A 22,597-nucleotide genomic window follows, 5' to 3' on the forward strand; every position below is an offset into this window, starting at 1 on the left:
ATCATTAAATATCTCATACCAGTTAAACTAACTTACTTGGATAACCTTCAAAATGTTGTAATTCAACTACTAGAATACAACTGAACTTCAAATATAAAACAAAAATTATGTTATTGCAAATTACTTCCAATTTACCTTTTAAAAAATTGTACCAACAAGTACAGAGGCAGAGCTAGAATTTCAACTTTATCCGTTCTGAATTATAGAATAATGACTTTTATAGCATAACAACAGGGTTCTAAATTTGATACTTTTTACGTATTTAATAAATCTCGTAAACATAAATACATAATTTGAGCAAAAACTAAAGTATCCGAGCTTCTAGCTCCGCCCTATGACTATCAAGTATCAATATTTGGAAAAAGAAAATGCAAGTAAAATGTGAGACTTACTATTGAAGGTAAAAAACAACAACCATAGATCCACTGGTTCCCCACCAAATATAAGTTTCTTGAATTGCACCTGAGATGGGGTTGGTGAATATGCAGAAACCAAAAAAAAATTGAAAGAAGAAGAAGTTATTTTTAGTGTTTTTTTGCAGCAAAAGAGCAGAGGGGCAGAAATGGATGAGATTGTTGATGACTTGGAGATTACATTTGGGTCACTCTTTTAACTGAATGGCTGTGGTCGTTTCTGCCTACGTGTATGTACCTTCTCATTTCTTTTTTCTTTTCATTTTCTATTTTATTTATTTTAAAATGATTTTTTCAACAATGTTATTTTCAAATTTAAGTTATATCAACAGATAATGTAAAAAAAAAAAAGGGCTTAATACATTAATATGTTCTTTAATTTGACTTTAGATTACATTTCTCCAATTTTGGATGTGCACAAGTAGGCAACTCAAACTGGGACAAAATTGAATAAGTAGACACCTGCGTCATATGTGGCAATTCACATCGTCCTATGTGTAATATGACACATAGGACGTTTGTTAAATTTTATACAATTTTGAGAGCATACTTTTGTACACTCAAAGTTGGAGGACATAAATATCAACTAAAATCAAATTAAAGAACGTATTTATGTATTATGCCTAAGAAAAACTATTATATTGCCCGTATGATTCAAAAATATCATCCGGTGCGTCGGATATTCCATAAATCATGCACTTTTGGAAGATGTATACTGGTATGGCTTCATTTCTCAAAGATCTGATCAGCATAAATTATAGATTTGTTATTGTTTTAATTAAGTTATTGGTTAATATTTATTATAAAAAATTACTTATAATTAATTATATTATATATTATTTAATAAGTTTTTTAGTTGTATGAATATTTTTTTTATTAAGTAAATTATTGATGCATAAAATTATGTTGTAAGCAAAGAGTGGAGTTAGAATTTGAGGCTTGCGGGTTCAGAATTTTAATTATTTTAAGCTATTGAGTTCTATATTAATAATTTATATACTTACAATGAATTTCTTACTGTAAATTTAGAGTTTGAACTAAAATTACTGAATTCAGCTGAACTCGTAATCAACATACCAGTTACAAAAATTATCTAAATGATTCTTCAATGCATCAATGACACAAACAACAAACAATATAATTCCACAATCGAGGTATGAAGAATAGACCAAAGAGTTGTTTCTGACAGATGAATGGCACAGTACACCAAGAATCCAAGTGTTGCACACAAAAGTAATTTTTATGGATACTGAGAAATTTAAGAGACTAGCAAGTAATGATGCATTAATTTTTCTTAAGCTAAAAAAAATAATTAGTCTCATGCTGTTTAACTTGCCACAAATTTTAAAAAATACTTTCGAATTTTGTGGCTAAAATATTGTGTGGGTATAAATATATCATTCAGAATAAAATGAGCATTTTAAAATTAAATTGTTATTTAATAAAAAAAAATATGTCATTGTTTTTGTGATTAAGTAAAAAGAAAAATGTGTCACATAAATTGGGATACCCACCCCTGGTTGAAAAACAGTACACATAAATATTTAAAATATTTGATCAAACATTAATTGTTGTTTGAAGATGTTTTTTTGGATTTTTTAAAATAAGCTAATTTTAAAAACTTGACTAAACAAATCCAAAGATATTAGTTGTCTGTGGGGGTCTTTTGGACGTTTTAATTTTCGATAAAAATGCATCAATGGTGTATGGTTCATTACAAAGGTTAGGCTCAATACATATGTGAGTATGTGACCCCTAAATTTGTCAAAGAAAATTATTTAGACTCCTCAATTAGAGGTGTAACCTATGGAACATATATCATAGTTTTAAATGTGTCTATTGAACACATATTTGACAAGTCTAAACAAGTTAGGCCTCGTTTGAATATTATTTGAAATTAAAATTTGTTTTAGATATGTAATTTGAATTTCTCTTAAATATGAAAATCTTACCATCTATGAAAATTATTAAAATTTCTCTAACACTTGTATAATTTTACCAAAATGAGCAAATCATGATTTATAAATAAGATATTGAAATATTTTAAGGCACCAACCACTGCATTGATAAATCTCATATCTTCTTGTTCCTTTTGTAAATAAATATTTGTGATTACAAACTTTCAAAAACACATAAATTTATAAGGGATAATGAATAAGTACCCCTACACTATGACCGAAATCTCAGAGACACACCTAAACTTAACTAGAGTACTATCACCCCCTAAACTAATTTAAAATGGAATAAATACACCACAAATGTTGACATGTCATAGAGAGAGTGCACACTCTTTTTAAGGCAAGTGATGAGTGCACAAACTGGACACATGTCATTTTTTGATTGGTAACTTAATAATTAGTTAGTACACATATTTATTGATAATAAATGTTATATATATTTAATTATTTTCATTTCTTTCTTTGTAAAATATTTATTTTTATTTCTTTTCACTTTAATTTTTTTAATTAATTTATTATTTTTTCACTTTTAATTATTTTTAATAAATTATGTGTATTTAAAAAAAACAATTAAAATTGTCCTTTAATTTTAATGTTTTAATATTTTTATGTTTTATTTGATTTCTTCACTTATTTTGATATCCGTTCAAAATTACCTTATTTTAAATACAAGACATTTGAAATCAAATCAAAACGAAAGACAAAGAACATAAACTCAATAGAAAAATAAAAGAGAAAAAACAATGAATGTAAGTAAAAAAAAATAGTTTCGATACAAGGTAAAAAAAATGTGCGTTAACTTTATTTAAATACAAAAAAAATTATTACTTTTTAAATAATAATTTTTAATTAAGAAAATAATATTTACACACATGGCGGGTGAGTGTGTACAAACACAACCATCTTGGGTGGTTGAAGGTGTCACATCAACACAAAAGGTGCACAAAAATACGAAAAAAATGAGTTAAGGGGATAATAGGATCTTAGTTAAGTTTAGGTGTGTCTCTGGGATTTCGATCATAGTCTAGGAGATACTTATGCCTTATCCCAATTTATAAAGATTTACAAGTCAACAATAGTAATAACTAGTTATTTTTAATATAATCTTTTTACATGGTACGGACAATCTCTAAACGTTGAACATGAGTTCTTTTCTTCGCAATATTTAAAATGATGGTCTTTTTTTAAAACAAAATATAAATTTATGCATCAAATTTTATATTTTTTAAAAAAAATTATGATTTGAAATTCAAAATCATATTTTTGAAGAACTTGGATATCTTAATAATGTCCCTCTTTATCTTGGAGAAAATCACATGCCCTCTTATATAGCTTTCACAAGTTCAATTCATATGGACTTGTTTGGATGGAACTATCTAACCAATTCAAATTAAAGGCCAATTTCTAGATACCCGTTTACTTTCCTTCTAGCATCCAAACATGCACCCTCCTCTCCATTAGCTGAAATCCGATCTCATTCGTTGATTTGCAGAGTTGTTATCTCTCCCTCTATGGCTCTATCTCCAGTTTTTTTTCATCATCATCTGTATCCGGAGTAGAGTCCTCAACAACCTTCTCAACCTTAGTCACGATGTCTCACCAAATCTTGGAATTGAAGGAGGCTCAGAAGCCTGAACTTCGGGAAGCGGTACCTTGCCCCAAAAGCATAATACTATATGTGGACTTGAGCTCGTTTATATCCTTCCTCAACACCAACACATCAGCCCTTCAAGGTTGTCAAAACAGTTGACTTACCCATAACTTTTTCCTATTGGTCCAATTCATTAACCATGACGTATCGAATGTCACTAGTTGAACGAAGAACTCTCGAGTCTTTCTTAGTTTTGTGAAAATATAATTGTTTTTCATATGATATTAATATTTACTTTGTAAAATTCCGATTTCCTATAATTATTAGTTTTACAAGTTAATTACAAACTTATTTGCTTTCATATGTGATAATGATTCTAAAGTTATGATCTTTACGAATATGAAAAGTAAATCAAATTTCTAAAAATAGTTTCTCAAAAGAAAGATTAAATATTTTAGTTTTTTGTTATTCAACTTTTAGCTAGATAGATAAAAAAAAAAAATCATTGTGACTTTTGTTCACATTGATACTGTTTTCGACTCAATAGATTGAGTGGTCTAAAACCAAAATTTAAAAAAGAGAGTTAAGTTTATTTATTTTTTTAATATATTTTATTTTTATAAATTCTAAAAAATTTATTGTAACTGATTATAATTTAATAATTAATTTTTCTTTTTCATTTGATAGTATAACATTTTTTACAATATTTGTAAGACAAAAATAAATATATATAAATTATTGTACGTTACATAACAACACAAATATTTAAATCTTGCTTATTGATTATAGTTTTAAAACTTTTTTCAATATAATCAATTGTTACATAAGCTATCAAAATTATTTAAAGGCGTTTTAAAATAAAACTGACTTCACTTTATTGAATATACCAATTAGAGTATCATTTTTTTACTTTTATATATATATATATATATATATATATATATTTCGTAATACTTTTAATTACAAAATCAATAATATAGTGATTGTTATTTTAGAAGACAATATTTTTTAAAATTCAATTATTTGATAATCTAATTGGTTTAAGCTTAAGATGACAATCTTACAAAGCCAATTTAAATTATGGAAAATTACGCGTATAAGCAAACATATACGAGTTAATTAGTTAATATAGCTATAGTTTGCCTTAATTACAATTCGCGACCTACTTTTAGCTATAATTACGCGGCTCAACTTTTTAGTTTTGTATAATTCACATGTTTGTATAATTCAAAATTTCTATAACTTTTGTATAATTCGAAATTTGTATAATTGTTTACACTTCTGATGTTTGTAATTGTATAAATTCGTTATTTCGAGTTTATATGAAAATAAGTGAATTATACAAATGTATCCACAAATTATACAAACCTGCGAATTATACTAATTCGCAAATTATACAAACAAGACGACTTAAACTGTAGTTAGAGCCCGCAAATATGCAAACTATAGCAATGGAACATAATTAAGTTTATTATAGTGGCTCTATGTGAAAGTTCCCCTTTAATTATCTACAATTTTTAATTATAATTACATCAATAGTAAAATTTTAAAAATATGTGCATAATACTCCCTCCATCCTTATTTACTTGTCAAATTTTGATTTGCATTTATTAAGAAAATAATGATTGATATAACAAGTTTACCATTTTACCCTATTAATTGATAGATTTTCAAATATATTTACTCGTTATATTTTTGAGAAAATGGCCAAATGGCCCCCAACCTATTACTGGATTTCCAACTACACATCTGTTCTTCGCGGGAGTCCTATTACCCCCTGAACTACTTTAAAATGGAATAAATAACCCCTTAAGTGCTGAGTTGGCATAGAGTCTTTGAGAGAGTGAGTTGCCTAATTTATTTATTTTCTACTATTTTTTTTTCTTTCTCTTTCTTTCTTCTTATTTATCTATACAACTATACCTTTTTCACCATCATCATTGTTGAAGCTTTTTCAATGTATGTTTGATATAAAAATTATCAACAACTAATGCATTTTATGAATAAATAATTTTTCAATAGACTTATTTAGAACATATCTAACAAATTAAATTTATTTTTTTAAATAAACATACCCATTAATTGTTATTTTTTTTAAAAGTCATGGACACAAGAGTAACAAAATCAAAGTGAAGTAATTGTATATTTAAAAAGTATTTTCAAACTTATTAAAAGGAACTAAAACAAAAGAATTTCTTCTACATTTTAAAAAAAAGATCCAACATGTTCTCCTAAAACCCATGAAGAATCAAAATCAGAACTAAAATTATAAATTAATCATGAAAAGTTTAGAGGGAGAAAGAATAAAGAATGGGGAAGAGAGAGGTTTCTCAAAATGGTATTACAAGTTGGTCTCAAATTGGTCTTCTCATCCACGATGGTTTTGAGTTGTCGACGAAATCTTCAGGGGATGAATCTGATCTCGAATGTTCATGGCCTATTTAATGTGTATCTGTAATTGTCTAAGGAAGACGATTGAAGGAAATGTAAAAAAATCTGAAAAAATTGTTGAATTGGTTGGATGAAAGATTTGATTAGGACCGCTAGGCTCTAGAGATTTGAAGTAGATGAAAAGGCGATTTGAATTTTCGTTTTTATAAATTGTTAGAGATATATAAATTTATTGAGGTAAAAAATGGTATTTATTATAGTTAGGGTTGAGGAAATGATTGAAGAAGAAAGGAAGAGGAAGGAAGAGAACTTTTTTAATTTTTTTTTTTTTTATTAAATGGTGAAATACACGTGTCAAGTGCGTGTATTTCACCACAAGACACATGCCTGATAATGACATTTCAGGGAGGAAATAATTCCACTCTAAAATAGCTCAGGGAGTAATAGGACCCCGTGAAGTATATGTGTAGTTGGAAATTCGGTAATAGATTGAGGATTATTTGGCCATTTTTCTTATATTTTTCAAAGATATTTACTCAATGTTAATAAATTTAGAGTATATTAAACAAAAGAAATTTGTCCTTCCTTGATTTATCAAAAATGACAAATCAAATTAAAAAATATTTGACAAGTAAATAGAAATGAGAAAGTAATTAGTAAGTGATTAGCAACAAACTATTAAGAAAAAATTAAATTAATGTTAATATAATAAATAAATATTTTTTTTAAAAATATTTTATGGATATTTTGTTTCTTCCCTAGTGTGCTAATGGTTAATACGGTGCTTCTCATAATTAATAATAATATTTTACCTCGCCTTCATCAGATCTGGTTGTCTCTTTTATGTATGTAAATCTCCTTAATCTGTTCTTCGTTTAATTTTGCCTCTTGGTTGAGTTCATTTCTTTTTTGTGCATCTTCGGTATGTTTTCGTATTTGAGTGAACTGAATTTTTATTTTTTTTTGGTTCTGCTTTTGTGGATTTAGGGTTCTGCCGCTCTTGCTTGCGTGCATCTCGATTAATTTATGGGGTAGGTTGTTGTCTAGCTCACAAGTACAGGTTCTGTCTAGTGTTGCAGCTGATATTCGAACTTGGGATTTTTCAGTTTTTTTACTCACTAGGTCATTCCCTTGGGCGGGGTGGATTTATAGGGAAATTTATGGTGTTCGTGAACCTATGGTCTCTCTACCAAATTAGATACTTTATGTACATATTTCCTAGAATTAATCTAATATTATCTGTTGGCATTCATGCTCCTAAAAGATTAAATGGTGCACTTGATTGAATGCTCCTTTATTTACCTAAAGGAACAATGATCAATTCTCACTTGATGCTAAAAAAAATTGTGTTTTTTAGTGGTGCACCGATGTTATAGAAATTCTATAGCCTTATATGCCCTTGTGGACTCATGATAGAACTCAATTTTCGAGTCATTTACTAAATGATCCTGATGATCTGTGCTGTAGATTTTGATTTCTAGGATAACTTTTTTATTAAGTTGCCTTATCTAAGTTAGTCTCCAATACTGCCCTTTAGTTGATATTAGTTCGTTAGAGAAAGTGGTAGTTAATCTTCTAATAACTTGTTATTTTTCATGATTATTTAGTGATGGAGTGTTAAAATGACAAGTTATCAAGTGTAGTGAAAATGTGCCTGAATCCGGCTAGTTTGGATACGTGTTATGTTGATTGATTGATTGTCTCTTTATTAGAGAGACTAATATCTAAAGCTCTGTACTGACACCAAAATCCCATTGATGATGTTTAAAGAGGAACCGTGAGAGGTTAAGGATTACTATGATATCTAACCTTACATATAGAATAAGAGATTGTATAAACTGATATTGGAGACAAACTGAGAATGATCTTGTGTATTATGCACAACTCTAAATTGCGTGGACTCTTCACTTTTGATGCCGCACCCGTGTCAGATTCTTCAAAAATACACTACTTTTGGAGAATCTGACACGCACCCATTGACATTTTTGAAGAGTCTGAACAACATAAATGCACATATAGAATCTAAGTTGTGTTATGTGATGTTTTTGTTCCTGAATGGTGCTCGCATAAATTTGCAGGAAATGTCATTCTTAAAGGATATTTTCATTGATTCTGAAGCCCATTTTGTGGTGCTAATTGTACAGAGCTCATCAACATTTTCAGGTTTGGAGTTGAAATTTGAAACATAGCGTATCATGATTTCAAGCCTTTGATGAATCAGATTGAGATCTCATTTTAGTAATTTTAACGAGAGGTTTTCTTTGACTTATTCGCGTGAAATGGCAGAGCTTTTTGGATATACAGCATGCAGACAATTATTGCAAATGTTCATTTCAATTATATTCTTCCATGTTTCCGAGTACATTCTGGCACTTTTCTTTCATGGAAAGTCGAATGTATCTTTTAAGTCGCTTTTGATAAGCCAACATTATGTACTAGCAATGATTTGCTCCTTGATAGAGTACCTTATTGAAATCTATTTCTTTCCCGGCTTAAAGGAATATTGGTGGATAAGTAATTTTGGCCTTGCAATGGTTGTTCTCGGAGAAATCATAAGGAAGTTGGCAATTGTGACAGCAGGCCAAGCCTTCACTCATCTAATAAAGGTTTATCATGAGGAAAATCATCAGTTGGTTACGAATGGGATCTATAGATTTGTCCGTCATCCTGGTTATTGTGGTTTCTTCATCTGGTCTGTTGGTACGCAAATAATGCTCTGTAATCCAATATCAACCGTTGCATTTACAGTTGTTGTGTGGAAATTCTTCTCGGGAAGGATACCTTACGAGGAATTTTTCCTCAAGCAGTTTTTTGGTTCTGACTACGAAGATTATATGAGAAAAGTTCCTTCTGGTATTCCACTTGTGAGGTGATTATTCAACAAATCCTCTTCAGGGCTCTATATACATGCATAACGTCATCTGCTCATCGGTGCTGAGATAACACTGTTTAGGAATTTTATCTTCTTAGACACTCTTACAGTTTTCATAACGTGAAGTTCGCCAGAAAAAGGTTCCTCCTAGATATAACTTCTGAGGTGATGCTTCTATTAACCCTTGTAGAGCGCGTTTATCTTATTTGTATCATCATGTTTTCGTCGTATCATGTCTTTGTTAAGACTTAGGTAACTAGTCTTATGGGGAGCTGTAAGTTATAACTGTATTTGTAATTATGGCTGATGGGACAGTGTTTTTGTCACTCTTAAGGAGGAGAAAGGCTTTGTAACATTTTCTTTAATTTGTCAATTCACTTCATCTCAATTATGGGTTTTTTGAACAGTATTAGCTAAGACATGGTGATGAAACAACTTTTGAGCATTCACCACATTTATGTACAGTCATATTTCTATAACGATCATCGTTCTTTATAACAATATTTCATTATAGTAGCCAAGTTTTTTTGGCCTGATAAATTGGACAATCTTAGAGTGAGCTTTGGATAATGGTTTACTTAATGTGAACCTAATAGATTTCCAGAACTATAAGCCAGGTACATTTAATGAGAAAACAGCAACTAAATTGATAAAATTCTAACCATGATGTCCTAAAAGAGAAGAAAAAAAGGCATAATGTCTTTTCCTTTTTTTTATTTTTTGGATTTTCAATTTGGTGTTTGATATTCGTATTGGAGCTTGATTAATTCGAATTTACATTGGTATTGCTCATTTTGGAAAAACGCTTCCTAACAAGGACTTTTTGCTTAACAGTAATAAAGCCACAATGTCCATTTCATTTTCTATTATGACTTGAAGAAATCATTTGGACCAAGATTTCTATATGTTTCTACTCGCATTGATTGAACTCGTCAAAAATATTGTTGGATCCCTAAAATCATTTTTTTAATAAACACACTACCTTTGAAAGACCTGATAACACCCTCAGCAACTTTTAAGAATTCAAATCCAATCAATCTATCAACTGAGTTACTAAAATTGAATTTTCAGTTAATTGAGCTACTTAAGTTGAGTTTCGAACCAATTCAGCAACTAAAATTTACCAACCCAATTGGCTGGCAGTTCTTCTTAAGCATAGCACGTAAATCTGTGCTTTCTATTCCATCTGATGTTCTAACAACATGCCCATTAATCAAACTTCCTTAAATCCTATGTCAAATGACAAAAGACACTTCTTTATTCAAAAAACTCATCACTCGGGACCTCTTCTCCCTCTCAAACTCAACTCCCTTCGCCAAGATTCTAGATTCTTACATCGATTCCAAGTCCCAGTATGTCATACAAACTGTCCATTGTCGAATTCTCAAGACCCATTTTAGCTCCGAGGTTTTCATAAACAACAAGCTAATCGACAATTATGGGAAATCTGGGATGTTAAAGTATGCCAAGAAGGTGTTTGATAAAATGCCTGAGAGAAATACCTTTACTTGGAATTCCATGATGAATGCATATACAGCATCAAGATTGGTTTTTGAGGCTGAGGAACTGTTTTACTTGATGCCTGAGCCTGATCAATGCTCGTGGAATTTGATGGTTTCTAGCTTTGCTCAATGTGAATTGTTTGATTCGTCGATAGAGTTTCTTGTGAGAATGCACAAAGAAGATTTTGTTTTGAATGAGTATGGTTATGGAAGTGGTTTAAGTGCTTGTGCAGGGTTGAGGGACTTGAGAATGGGAACTCAACTTCATGCCTCGGTTGCTAAATCGAGATATTCGAGAAGTGTTTACATGGGTTCTGCGCTAATTGACATGTACTCAAAAACGGGTAATGTGGATTGTGCAGCAAAGGTGTTTAATGGGATGTGTGAGCGTAATGTGGTGTCGTGGAATAGTTTACTTTCTTGTTATGAGCAAAATGGGCCAGTGAAGGAGGCACTTGTGGTATTCGCTAGGATGCTGGACTTTGGGTTTAAACCAGATGAGAAGACCTTGGCAAGTGTAGTAAGTGCTTGTGCGAGTTTGTGTGCGATAAGAGAAGGTAAGGAAATTCATGCCCAAATTGTGAAGTCGGATAAGCTTAGGGATGATCTTATTATATGCAATGCGTTGGTTGATATGTACGCAAAGTTTGGGAGAATTGCTGAAGCTAGATGGATTTTTGATAAGATGCCAGTTAGAAGTGTGGTGTCCGACACCTGTTTGGTAAGTGGTTATGCGAGAGTTGCAAGTGTGAAGACTGCAAGAGCCGTGTTTTTGGGGATGATTGAAAGGAATGTTGTGTCTTGGAATGCTCTTATTGCTGGATATACACAGAATGGGAACAATGAAGAGGCACTAAATCTCTTTCTTATGCTAAAAAGAGAACCTGTTTGGCCAACTCATTATACGTTTGGGAATCTCCTTAACGCATGTGCAAATTTAGCTGATCTGAAACTTGGTAGGCAGGCTCATGCACATATTTTGAAGCATGGATTTCGTTTCCAGAATGGACCCGAGCCTGATATTTTTGTGGGAAATGCTCTCATAGACATGTATATGAAATGTGGATCAGTTGAAGATGGTAGCTGTGTATTCACAAAAATGCTGGACAGAGACTGGGTTTCATGGAATGCCGTAATAGTTGGATATGCACAAAATGGGCATGCTATGAAAGCTCTTGAAACTTTCAAGGTTATGTTAGTATCCGGAGAGAAGCCAGATCACGTAACTATGATTGGAGTTCTATGTGCATGTAGTCATGCAGGATTGGTTGAGGAGGGGCGTCAATGTTTCTATTCCATGGACACAGAGTACGGGTTGACACCGTTTAAGGACCACTATACATGCATGGTCGATATACTTGGCAAGGCTGGTTGCTTAGAAGAGGCAAAGGATTTGATTGAATCCATGCCGATGCCACCAGATAGTGTGGTATGGGGATCTTTGCTCGCTGCATGTAAAATTCACAGGGAAATTGAGTTGGGAAAGTATGTAGCTGAGAAGCTTTTGGAGATTGATCCTACAAATTCTGGCCCTTACGTTCTTCTATCAAACATGTATGCTGAACAAGGAAGATGGCAAGATGTCAAAATGGTCCGTAAACTTATGAGACAACGAGGCGTTGTTAAACAGCCTGGTTGTAGTTGGATTGAGATACAAAGCCAGGTTCATGTTTTCATGGTAAAAGATAGGAGACACGCGCAGAAAAAAGAGATATATATGATATTGAGTACACTAACTAAATTGATGAAGCTTTCTGGCTATGTCCCAAATGCTGGTCATTTGGATGGTGATGAGGAGCAAACCATGTTGGATTTTTCCTCATCTGAAGAGTTTGAAGAACCTGTAATAGCTGCCATTGCATGCTAAGCGGACTTGTCACTTTCGATGCCGCACCCGTGTCGGATTCTCCCAAAATACACTATTTTTGGAGGATCCAACATGCACCCATTGACATTTTTGAAGAGCCCGAGCAATATATGTTGCATGATGGTAGAGGTGGCTGCTAGAAATTGCGAGTTCCCTGTACTTGTCTAGAAAGAGTTGGTCAATATCTTTTAGGTGTAATACATAGACAAATACTTTAACTTGGTCTTGACTGGCAGTTGAACACTCCAACTTTCATTGTGACCATCTAGACACTTCAACCGGACACAAGTGTATTTCACAAACACCTTAACTTTGAAAATGTACATCTAGACACCTTTAAGAGGGTGCATTCTCAAGGAGAACAGAGGCAGGCAGAACACATTCGGAAATGTAATTTTAAAGACATGTCATTGTAATTCATCCCACTTTAACAAATATCACATATTCATCATTATTGGATTGGTTTTTCTCTCACTCTTTATTAGGATGGTTGCTATATATTGTTTTATAATGTATCGCATAGTATCGTATTGTATTATTTTAATAAATACATTATTTGGATAGATTGTATCGTTCTTTGTTATTGCATAATGTCACATATTCATAATTTAAATGATAAACCTACAAAAAAAAATAGGGTACATGTTAGAGCTACTAGAAAAAGATAGGATAAAAAATGAATTTGAATAAGTAGACATATGCGTCCTCTGTGGCATCCTACGTGACCAATTTGCATCCTTGGTATATTATGTCACCTAAAACGTGTGTATCTACTTGTTCAATTTTATACAAGGTTCAGTTCAAAGTACAAAAATATTTGTATAAGGTACAATCATATATGCACAAGGTACAATATATGAAAACATTATATTTCTTAACTCGATCTCAACGAACATCTATGTCTTATAATTTTGGATACGTACTCTATATAAAATAAGATTTTTGGCCATTAAGAACCTAAAGTTAGAGTGGGTAACCCCTTAAAGAAGAAACCAAAACTATCGATCCAAATACGCCCACGCCAATCGCAGATAGGCTTTTTTCTATTTGGAAATAAAAACCAAAATGGTATTACAACAATAGGCCGAAGCCATCTCAATCTTTTTCTTTTTCTTCTGATGAAAATTAAGAATGTTGGGTGGGTCTCGGTGTATATCTCAGCACTGTAATTTTCATTGCAGTGCTCACCAATTTTCCACCATTTTAGCTGCTTCTACACTAACCTCAAATTCTTCCTTCAAGAATTTTAGAATCAGATTGAGGAACAGGAATAGTAATAGTTCTTGTTTGAGCAATAAAGTTTGTGATTTTGGGGTCAATTGTGTTCAACCCAAATCTTCAGATACCCAAAGCTCTTTGCTTTCTGAAACTTTGAGGTAATTTATTGTAATTTGAGCAGTAAATTTAGTGATTTTGGGTAATTTTGAGGTAGTTATCATAGATTCTTGTTTGAGCAATGAAGTGAGTGATTTTTTTGGGGTAATTTTGAGGTATTCATCGTAGTTAGTGATTGTGAGGTCAATTGTGTTCGACCCAAATCTTCAAATACCCAAAGCTTTCTGAAACTTTGAGGTAATTTATCGAACTAATTTAATGATTTTGGGGGTAATTTTGAGGTATTTATCATAGATTCTTGTTTGACTAATGAAATTAGTGCTTTTTGGGGTAATTTTGAGGTATTCATCATAGACTCTTGTTTGACTAATGAAATTAGTGATTTTTGGGGTAGTTTTGAGCTATTTATCATAGATTCTTGTTTGAGCAATGAAGTTTGTGACTTTTGGGGTCAATTGTGTTCGACCCAAATCTTCAGACACCGAAAGTTCTTTACTTTCTGGAAGTTTGAGGTAATTTATCATACTCTTAAGCAGTAATTTGAGGTACTTATCATACATGTTATTGCTAGAGGTAAAGTTAAGTAATTTTGGGATTGTTTTCATCAAGTGTGTACAACCTAAATCTTAGATATCCAAAGCTCTTTATTTTCTGAAAGTTTGAGGTAATTTATCATAACTGTTCTTTGAGCAGTAAATGTGGTGATTTTTGGGGTAAATTGATCTATTTATCATAGAAGTTCTTGCATGAGCAGTAAAATTTAGTCATTTTAGGATTTTTTTAATCAACAACCTAAATCTTAGATATTCAAAGCTCTTTACTTTTTGTAAGTTTGAGGTAATTTATTAACTTATCTTCTTTGAGCAGTGACTATAGTGATTTTTGGGGTAGTTTGAGATATTTATCATAATGTTCTTGCTTGAGCGGTAAGATGTAGTTATTTTGGGATTCTTTCTGTCAATTGTGTACAACCTAAATCTTGATGCCTAAAGCTCTTACCTTTCTGAAAGTTTGAGGTAATTCAACATGTCTGCTCTTGTTTGAGCAATAAATTGAGTGATTTTGGCTCCCCAGGGCTTTAGTCAAAGTGATAAGAGCCCAACACGTGACTTTGCGTTAGGTGCACAACACGGGTTAGAGCAGTTCCATAGTCAAAAGCCTGGTATTTAAGTGGGTAAGGGTAGAGGGGCGGGCCCGTCATAGGGCGAGTTTCGAACTGTGCACCACTAGCCTTTGGGGATTTCTCGGTTATCAAAAGAACAAAAAATCGAGTGATTCTGGGGGCTTTTTTATCAGTTGTGTTCAACCCGAATATTTAGATTCCAAAGTTCCGTGCATTTTAATAGTTTGAGGTAAATCATCTTTTTCCCCTTAAAACCTTTTGTCATTGAAAAGACAAATGTAGAAAAGGAAGCTCTTTTGTTAAGCCTTGATTTATAAGCTTGTGATTGCTAGAAATTGAATGGGTGAATGGAAGGTTGGAAGCAGACCTTTATAAATGCAATAAGATGAAAGGGAAAATTTAGTTAAAGCTATAAGTTTGGATCACATTTTTGACATAAACAATATGTAAAGTTTATTGGAATATCATATAAGTATGGGCAGGTATGCCTTTGTGCTTAGTAAACTGTGGTGTGGTTGACTTTTTATTGTATATCTAAAATAAATGGATAATGTTATTTCTTTCTTAACTGTTTAAAGTTTTAGAAGAGAGGATTCACACACTTTAACTGGGCAACAGAGTAGAGAGTAGACGGCCCCATGTTTGAGTCTTGTTTCCAGTCATCTACACAAATAGTTCCGCATGCTTGGCTCAATAGAAAGAATCAGGTGCTGCACAAGAAGCGTGCTGTGACCTAAAACAAATAAATAAGAGTGTCTTCCTTTAATAATATGAGTTTTTAGATGAGATGGTTACACATTTAAATCATCTGGGCATAGTATTTGGGGTAGCTTTCATTTTATGTTTAAATGAAGCTTACAAAGGTCTGAGAGCTTTTCATTCCATTGCATTGACATTGTAACGTCATTTTGTATTTAAGTATGACTCTCCTTAGAATCCCAGTGCTAAATTGTAATGTCATTTTGTATTCATGTTTAAATGAAGCATACAAAGGTCTGAGAGCTTTTCATTCCATTGCATTGACATTGTAATGTCATTTTGTATTTAAATATGACTCTCCTTAGAATCCCAGTGCTAAATGTGTGTTCTATTTCATGTAAAGCCAATCTGGAACAGATGAGGAGCCTCCATCAGAAAGATTGCCCATTCTGACAGGTTTGCTCGTACCCATATACTACTAGTAATAAAATTATCAAACGATATTTCATGTATGCAATTTATATTAATACCCATTTTCATTTATTCTAACTCCTGAAGTTTTTCCAATGATTAAATGCTACATAGATGCCTTGTTAGTTGTTGTCAGCCATTCTTTATGTCATAATCTTTGTTGCATTGCTATATTGGCTCTTATGCGTATTCTTTCGTTTTGTAATTTCTTTTATTTTTCTCTTCCTGGTTTCTAAAGAAAATGTAGGAAATAGGTATCAAGATTTGGCCATTTCTTTTAGTGTACATATTTATATGTGTTGCAATCTGTGTACATCAGTTCTCTGTTATACTGCCAGGTCAAAGAACAGCCCTTAGTATCACAACATAAAAACCCTGTGAAACCCGTTGAAATATGTTCCAATACACGAGTCATCACAAAGAGAAATATTGTCCATTGTCTCATCAATTTGTTTTGTTAATACTTCAGACCTGTTCTTTCGACATACTTTTTACTTTATTTTTGTATAAGAAATAAAGTTTTGATGGGTTTTCAACTCCTATCTCTTCTCTTTCTTTCTTCTTTTTTAAATAAAAACTCCTATCACCTCTCTGAAGTTCAAGTGTTTGATCCATCTTTTCAGCTGGAGCAATTTAGCCCCTGTAAATGATGTTATTCCTCTTGTAGATTTCATTAGCTCCCTGTCTTTGGCTTAACAGCCAAACCTTTGGTCATTTAGAGAAATGGCTCAATGCTCTATCAGTAGTTTTTTGTATCCAGGAGCTTTCCCCTTTTCTCCTTTGTACTCATTCAACATCTTCTTGATGCCAGTCAATAGACTTACTAAAAAACTTTACTTTGTATAAGAAGATGAGTGAAGATCAGGGGTAATCTAGCTGTGAATAGTTGAATGGTCAATCTGCAAGTTTGTTCTAAATTTACTTAGGACGTACAATTACTTTCTTCAATTAGTAAGTTTTAGTTCTGATTGTTGCTTATCATCAAAGAAATAAAGAGAGTTTCAATTCCCCCTGTTATAATTGCGTTGTAAATGAGAAGAAAATAGAGGATTTGTGGATATCATTTATGTGTAAATTCTCAATTATTATTTTTCGTTTCAATAGGTGGGATAGTTGCTCTGGGGAAATTTGATGCACTCCATATTGGTCACCGCGAGCTTGCAATTCAAGCAGCAAAGAGAGGAATTCCGTTTCTTCTTTCATTTGTTGGAATGGCGGAAGTACTTGGATGGGAACCGAGGTATAACTTCTGTTGTCTTAGGTTTTTCTCTACTGTCATAGAATGTTAAACAGAGAAATATTATCTCCTCGAAATACCAGAAAAGGAGAAAAGGACGAACTTCGACACGACTCAACTCTCACTGCTTCACCCAATCCTGTAATAGTACCTAGGATCAACTTTAAATTCTGAAAATACAAAAGGAAAGAGGATTATCACATTCAGGGAGTTCTATCTTGCATTCTCTAAGTGTGTGCGGGTCTTAACTTGTAGCAATATTCCACCCTAGCTCCTCTGATTTAGCATAACTCTATGGACCCGTTGACGCTCTTTCTCCAAAGCACTAGACTTTGTTAAGTAGCATTCTCGAGTTTAGGAATTTCTGTTAATAGGATGATCAATCAGAACATGTGCAAAGAAGGAAGAAAATATATCCATACATTTTAGTTCATTTAAGTTTTAACGAAAAGCATAAAATAGAGAAACCAATCAATCAATCTCCGCATTAGATTTTTTTTTTTCCAACAGGAAACTTAAGTTAATGTTCTCTCTTCTTTTTTTCACTGTTTTTAGCGACAAGTGAAAGTTTGTGATGATTCCTTATAGTTTTTTTGCAGTATCTTGTCCTTCATCTAAAATTCAAAGGATGTCCTTATCAACATGTTACACAATCTTGATTTGCTCCTTGGAAATAAAATATTTTCAAACTTTATTCTACTCAAGTAGTATATAGGATTAGTCATGGTTTAGAAAATTTGGTGTTTGAAGCTGGAAGGTGTTTAAAATCTGTTGAATGTATCCTCCTAACCTTACTCAAGCATACTGAGAAGTTCCTTTTTGGTTAGTGGTCTTTATGAAATGCCACATCATGAAATGAGAAATAATATTTCTGATCATGTGTATATTTTCTAACAGGGCTCCCATTGTTGCTGAATGTGATCGCAAAAGGATTCTTTCTTCTTGGGCTCCTTATTGCGGTAATGTAATGCCAAGGGAACTCCAGATAGATTTTTCAAAAGTTCGATATCTTACGCCTTGTCAGTTTGTGGAGAAGCTTTCCAAAGAGCTGGGAGTACGAGGAGTTGTTGCTGGTATGTTGTAACATCCTAACTCGGTATTGAGATTCCAATATAAACTAACAAAAGATAAAAAAGATGTTGATATCTTGATGACCTCAGGCGAGAACTATCGTTTTGGATATAGAGCTGCTGGTGATGCATCAGACCTTGTGAAGCTCTGTGAAGAGTATGGATTAGAGGCCTATATAATCAATTCTGTCATGGACACAAATCAAATTTCTGGAGCCTTAAACTCTAATGACGGAAAAGAGAGAGGGCAAGTATCATCTACTCGTGTGAGGTATGCCCTTCACAAGGGAGACATGAAATATGTGTCAGAGCTATTAGGTCGGAACCATCGTCTTATTTTAATGATGGAAGACCAAGAAAGGTTTACTAGTGAGAGAAATAGGCTGTCAGCTCCAAAGTCTTGTTTGTTGAATCTTGCACCTAAGGAAGGTCTTTATGAGAATTGTTCAGTTTTGATTGACAAGAATGTTATACCCTGCAGAGTAATAGTTGATACAACAGATATTCATTTGGAATGCTATGAGGTAGATAGTTTTTCCTGTGTTACTTCTCAAGAGTTAAAGATATTGGGTATTGACTTTGGTAGTCCAGAGTTAGACGGGGTTCAAATTTTGTAATTCATTCCCTATAATTTTTTAGTGCAACCATTTCTGAATGTCCTTCAGTCTTTAAGTATGAGTATGATTCTTTAAGCGGTACCTTTCTGCTCAATTCACATTCTATTTACGGGAACACAGCTGAATTTACTGATATTCTAATTTCTAAGAATCTGATAGTATGAATAGAATTGAGATGATAAATGTGCAACAAAATAGCAAATATCATTATGTAATGACTTTTAACCATTACCATACATAATGGATTTTGTTCTATCACTACAAGTAGATTGGTTAACAACTTGGTTACTGTTACTCTTTCCTTGTTTGAGTGTTCTTGTATTTGTTCTAATTAGTGACAATCCCTTGATTATAATCCTGTCGTACTTGATTGGCTATTATCCTTTCCGCCAATATCTTTAGTGCTTGAAGTCTATTTCCTTCAATTCATTTGTAACTGTTGAAATGTGTGAACCATCTCATCTATAACTTTGGATTGTTAAAGGGGGGCGCATAGTACCTTAAAAACGATGTTTTGTCTCATCTAAAATCTTAAATAAAAAGGGAACACTTGTTTTAACAGTAGTGAATGCAATATGTCTATAACCACTGTTGGTGTCCACTTACTTTGAGCATGTTTGAATCCTTATAAGGAGTGCTTCTTGTAGACTTCTGCTCTCTCATTCCTGTTAGAGTGGTTTTACCTGATATTCATTATCATTCTCTCACTGCTTATGAAAATCTTGTTCATCATCATCAAGTAGGTGGTTATCTGGAATGTTTGTTTCACGGATAAGGAAATCTTGCTGTGATATTTAAGAGTGTTCTTTGACAACTGTAGAAGATCAAACTATATAGATTCAGACATGTATAAAGGCGGAACCAATGTCTTAGGCTGTGGCACGTTAACTTAGAGAGAGAGAGAGAGAGATATATATAAATTTGAAGGGATTGTAGAACATGATGAGTGTTGCTTGGAAGTCTACAGATCATATATTAAATTCAGGAGTGTATAATTTCAAATTTTTCGTTGAAAGCAGGGATGATCTTGTTGTACAATGGTCCTTGGTATTTGGGTTCCTGCAGTGACACTTTTGGGTTCCTCTTGTGGGTCTCCCAAGGCATTGTCTACTAAGCTATTGCCATTGAAATTGGTAAATTGTTAGCAGAATGTTACCATGGAGAGATAAGGGAGAAGCTCGGTAGTGGACAACTGTTTCTTCAATGATCTTCGTCCATTTTGTCGGTGCATCAAGTTGTATGGTCCAGAAGGAGAAGTGGGGTTCTCCTTCTTCAAGTGCGAACAGTTTCCTGCCGTGTTTCATTTTTCGTTTCTGTTTAAGTTTAACAAATTGTGTTTTATATGTGGTCTTATTGACCATATATTAGAAGCTGCACATTGAAGGATGATTCTCAACCTACTTAATGCAAAAGGATCTTGCTTTGTGTGGCTTGGTTCAGTGTCTGTCTTGATAAATTTAGATTACAGGTGTTGTGCTGCCATTGTTGGAGATGTATTTCTGGCTCATGCTTTGATTTGAAGCATATGTAGGAACTTTTGATGGGCCTAAAGAGTTCATGAAAGGAAACTCAGCTGCAAATCTTGGGACGATGCAACCCTGAATCTACATACTCGTCGCCTGGGTCCTGTTATCTCATTGCTTCAATCTAAAGATCTTACAAGCAGGTATGAACAATAACTGAAGGCAGATCCAAAAGTTTAAATCAGTATGTATAGATTATAGAATATTAGACTTAGAGACTAAGGTAGTAGATTCGGGCATAGCTAAGAATCCTATTTGACATACTACTACACTAATAATGTACTGGAACCCTATCAGTATAACTGTTTATTCATGTAACGTTGTGTTGGAAGGATACAACTTGCTATAAGGTCAGAGGGCCTTAGGCTGTGATCCTATTGTGCTGCATCGAACTCTACATAATTTGAATGTCATTGAGATCTTATTGAAAGACTACTCCCTGGGCTTTGGTCTAGTGGTGAGATTGCAACACGTAATGGGTAAGTCAGGCACACATTACAGATTCGGTATTTAAGTGGAGAAGGGTAAGGGGCCCGGCCCCTTGTCCATCGACTTCCGAACTGTGTGCCACTGGCCCTTAGAGATTTCTCAGTTTTTTTCTTAAAGAGATTGTTGAATACTGATGCTAGCTCAACTCATTACTTCTATTCCTCTCTGCCCCTCATGATCCAGTGACAAGCTTATGAAGTATTTCAGAGAAGAATGGTATTTAAAATGTACTTCCTGAAGTAAAGTTCTTTCTTTGAAAGATCGGAAGAAATCCTACACACTCGGCTATATCTGGTTAAGAGATGGTGCTGTGGCTAATTCTATATGTGAATTATGCAATGAGATTGTGTTCTCCTGCCCTGTTCCTTCAGGTTTTCTCCACCAAAGCTATGATTCTCATGTTGGCCTTCAAGTTGTTCCTAACAAATTAGATCAATAGGAAAGGGCTGTTCTTTCTACTTCCTTATGATCCTTTTGGTGTATAAGGACTCCAGTGATCTTTCAAGGATCTTCTTATAAAGTCTTGAATTTGCTTGATCGTCGTCTATTCACATCTGGTGTTTTTTTTGCTACTTGAATCAAGATTTCAGGTATTCCAGGTAATGTTGTAAGTTAGATTGAGGAACTTCTACTGGCCAGTTTTAGCTAATCTACATGGTGTTTTGATATCCTTAGAGCTGGAATTTGTTGTTCCTAGGGAGCAGCATGAGGAATCCTCCAAGTCTCATTACTTCAAAACTTACATTTTGCTAAGATGAATCATTTCTGATTCACCATTAACCAGAGGTCTCGGGTTCGAGTCTTGGGTATGGAGAAAATCATGTGGGGAGCGCTATCCCTGAATGGACCCTGCAGTGCGTGATCCGGATTCGAACCCTGGGTTGGGAGAAAATCATTTCTGCAAATGAAAATCACACTGAATACTTTGCAGACATGAAAGGGAATGAGATTATGAATATTTGCAGACAATTTTTTGGGGGGAAAGCTTACTTACATTATGGTGTTTACATCAAATTATGAGTATTAAATGTATTAATTTTGTCATTAAGTGACAAGAAGATATGTAAATGATACATATTATGTGTACTTATTATTGAATTGACCTAAACATTTGAGTATGGGACCCTTGTGTCAATTAGTGCCAACAATGTAATTGAGAGTCATTAATCTTAGGATACCAAAGGACAAATAATGAATAATAATTAATAAGATAGTACATAGAATAAAGAGTGTTTAATGCGAATATACTATATGTTAGTTGGAATTTAATCATTTAATCTTGTAGGAGTCGTTTGGTAAGATGTATTGTAACAAAGGCTGAATATAGTGTATTACTAGTAATATTGAGATTAATATTGTTGTTATTAGTTATGTTGATATTAATTTTATCGATGATTTGATTTACTGTATAAAATCAATAAGATGTATTAGGATAAAAA

The 22,597-nt window shown here is 33.1% G+C and overlaps 3 protein-coding genes and 1 long non-coding RNA gene across 12 annotated transcripts; all 4 read left to right on the forward strand.

Annotated features, from left to right (window-relative positions):
* The first annotated feature begins 7,133 nt into the window (after window positions 1-7,133).
* Window positions 7,134-9,551, forward strand: LOC125855577 (protein-S-isoprenylcysteine O-methyltransferase A-like). Of its 8 annotated transcripts, none has more exons than XM_049535312.1 (4): window positions 7,182-7,198; window positions 7,341-7,413; window positions 8,432-8,516; window positions 8,640-9,551. In XM_049535312.1, coding segments are annotated over exons 1-4 (747 nt in total). In that variant the 5' UTR covers window positions 7,182-7,196; the 3' UTR covers window positions 9,227-9,551. The 8 variants fall into 8 exon arrangements, with proteins under 8 accessions (XP_049391277.1, XP_049391276.1, XP_049391272.1 ...); XM_049535314.1 differs by having other exon boundaries at window positions 7,183-7,198; window positions 7,341-7,407; XM_049535315.1 differs by lacking the exon at window positions 7,341-7,413 and having other exon boundaries at window positions 7,181-7,198.
* An 843-nt stretch (window positions 9,552-10,394) lies between these two features.
* Window positions 10,395-12,945, forward strand: LOC125856987 (pentatricopeptide repeat-containing protein At2g13600). 2 transcript variants are annotated; one of them, XM_049536649.1, is made up of 2 exons: window positions 10,395-10,961; window positions 11,265-12,945. In XM_049536649.1, exons 1-2 carry the CDS (start codon window positions 10,465-10,467, stop codon window positions 12,592-12,594), a joined length of 1,827 nt encoding a protein of 608 aa, XP_049392606.1. In that variant the 5' UTR covers window positions 10,395-10,464; the 3' UTR covers window positions 12,595-12,945. The 2 variants fall into 2 exon arrangements, with proteins under 2 accessions (XP_049392606.1, XP_049392605.1); XM_049536648.1 differs by having other exon boundaries at window positions 10,395-12,945.
* Window positions 12,946-13,584: 639 nt separating this feature from the next.
* On the forward strand, window positions 13,585-19,244 carry LOC125854550 (FAD synthetase 1, chloroplastic-like). The gene is made up of 5 exons (XM_049534136.1): window positions 13,585-13,970; window positions 16,155-16,207; window positions 17,327-17,462; window positions 18,357-18,532; window positions 18,620-19,244. The coding sequence occupies exons 1-5, from the start codon at window positions 13,726-13,728 to the stop codon at window positions 19,144-19,146; spliced, it is 1,137 nt and encodes a 378-aa protein (XP_049390093.1). The 5' UTR covers window positions 13,585-13,725; the 3' UTR covers window positions 19,147-19,244.
* A 1,224-nt stretch (window positions 19,245-20,468) lies between these two features.
* On the forward strand, window positions 20,469-22,266 carry LOC125854551 (uncharacterized). The gene is made up of 2 exons (XR_007445412.1): window positions 20,469-20,812; window positions 21,342-22,266. It is a non-coding gene; the product is annotated as an uncharacterized LOC125854551 (long non-coding RNA).
* The last annotated feature ends 331 nt before the right edge of the window (window positions 22,267-22,597 follow it).

This window comes from Solanum stenotomum, chromosome 2, assembly GCF_019186545.1.
Source record: "Solanum stenotomum isolate F172 chromosome 2, ASM1918654v1, whole genome shotgun sequence".
NCBI lineage: Eukaryota > Viridiplantae > Streptophyta > Magnoliopsida > Solanales > Solanaceae > Solanum > Solanum stenotomum.

Bases quoted from the DNA above. Each gene is read 5' to 3' on its own strand.
- LOC125855577 (XM_049535312.1), top strand. The intron at 7,414-8,431 runs GTTCTGTCTAGT...ATAAATTTGCAG, and splicing joins TGTCTAGCTCACAAGTACAG to GAAATGTCATTCTTAAAGGA. The intron at 8,517-8,639 runs GTTTGGAGTTGA...GTGAAATGGCAG, and splicing joins GAGCTCATCAACATTTTCAG to AGCTTTTTGGATATACAGCA.
- LOC125856987 (XM_049536648.1), top strand. From the start codon at position 10,465: ATGACAAAAGACACTTCTTTATTCAAAAAACTCATCACTCGGGACCTC.
- LOC125854550 (XM_049534136.1), top strand. From the start codon at position 13,726: ATGTTGGGTGGGTCTCGGTGTATATCTCAGCACTGTAATTTTCATTGC. The intron at 16,208-17,326 runs GTTTGCTCGTAC...TCGTTTCAATAG, and splicing joins AAGATTGCCCATTCTGACAG to GTGGGATAGTTGCTCTGGGG. The intron at 17,463-18,356 runs GTATAACTTCTG...ATTTTCTAACAG, and splicing joins GTACTTGGATGGGAACCGAG to GGCTCCCATTGTTGCTGAAT.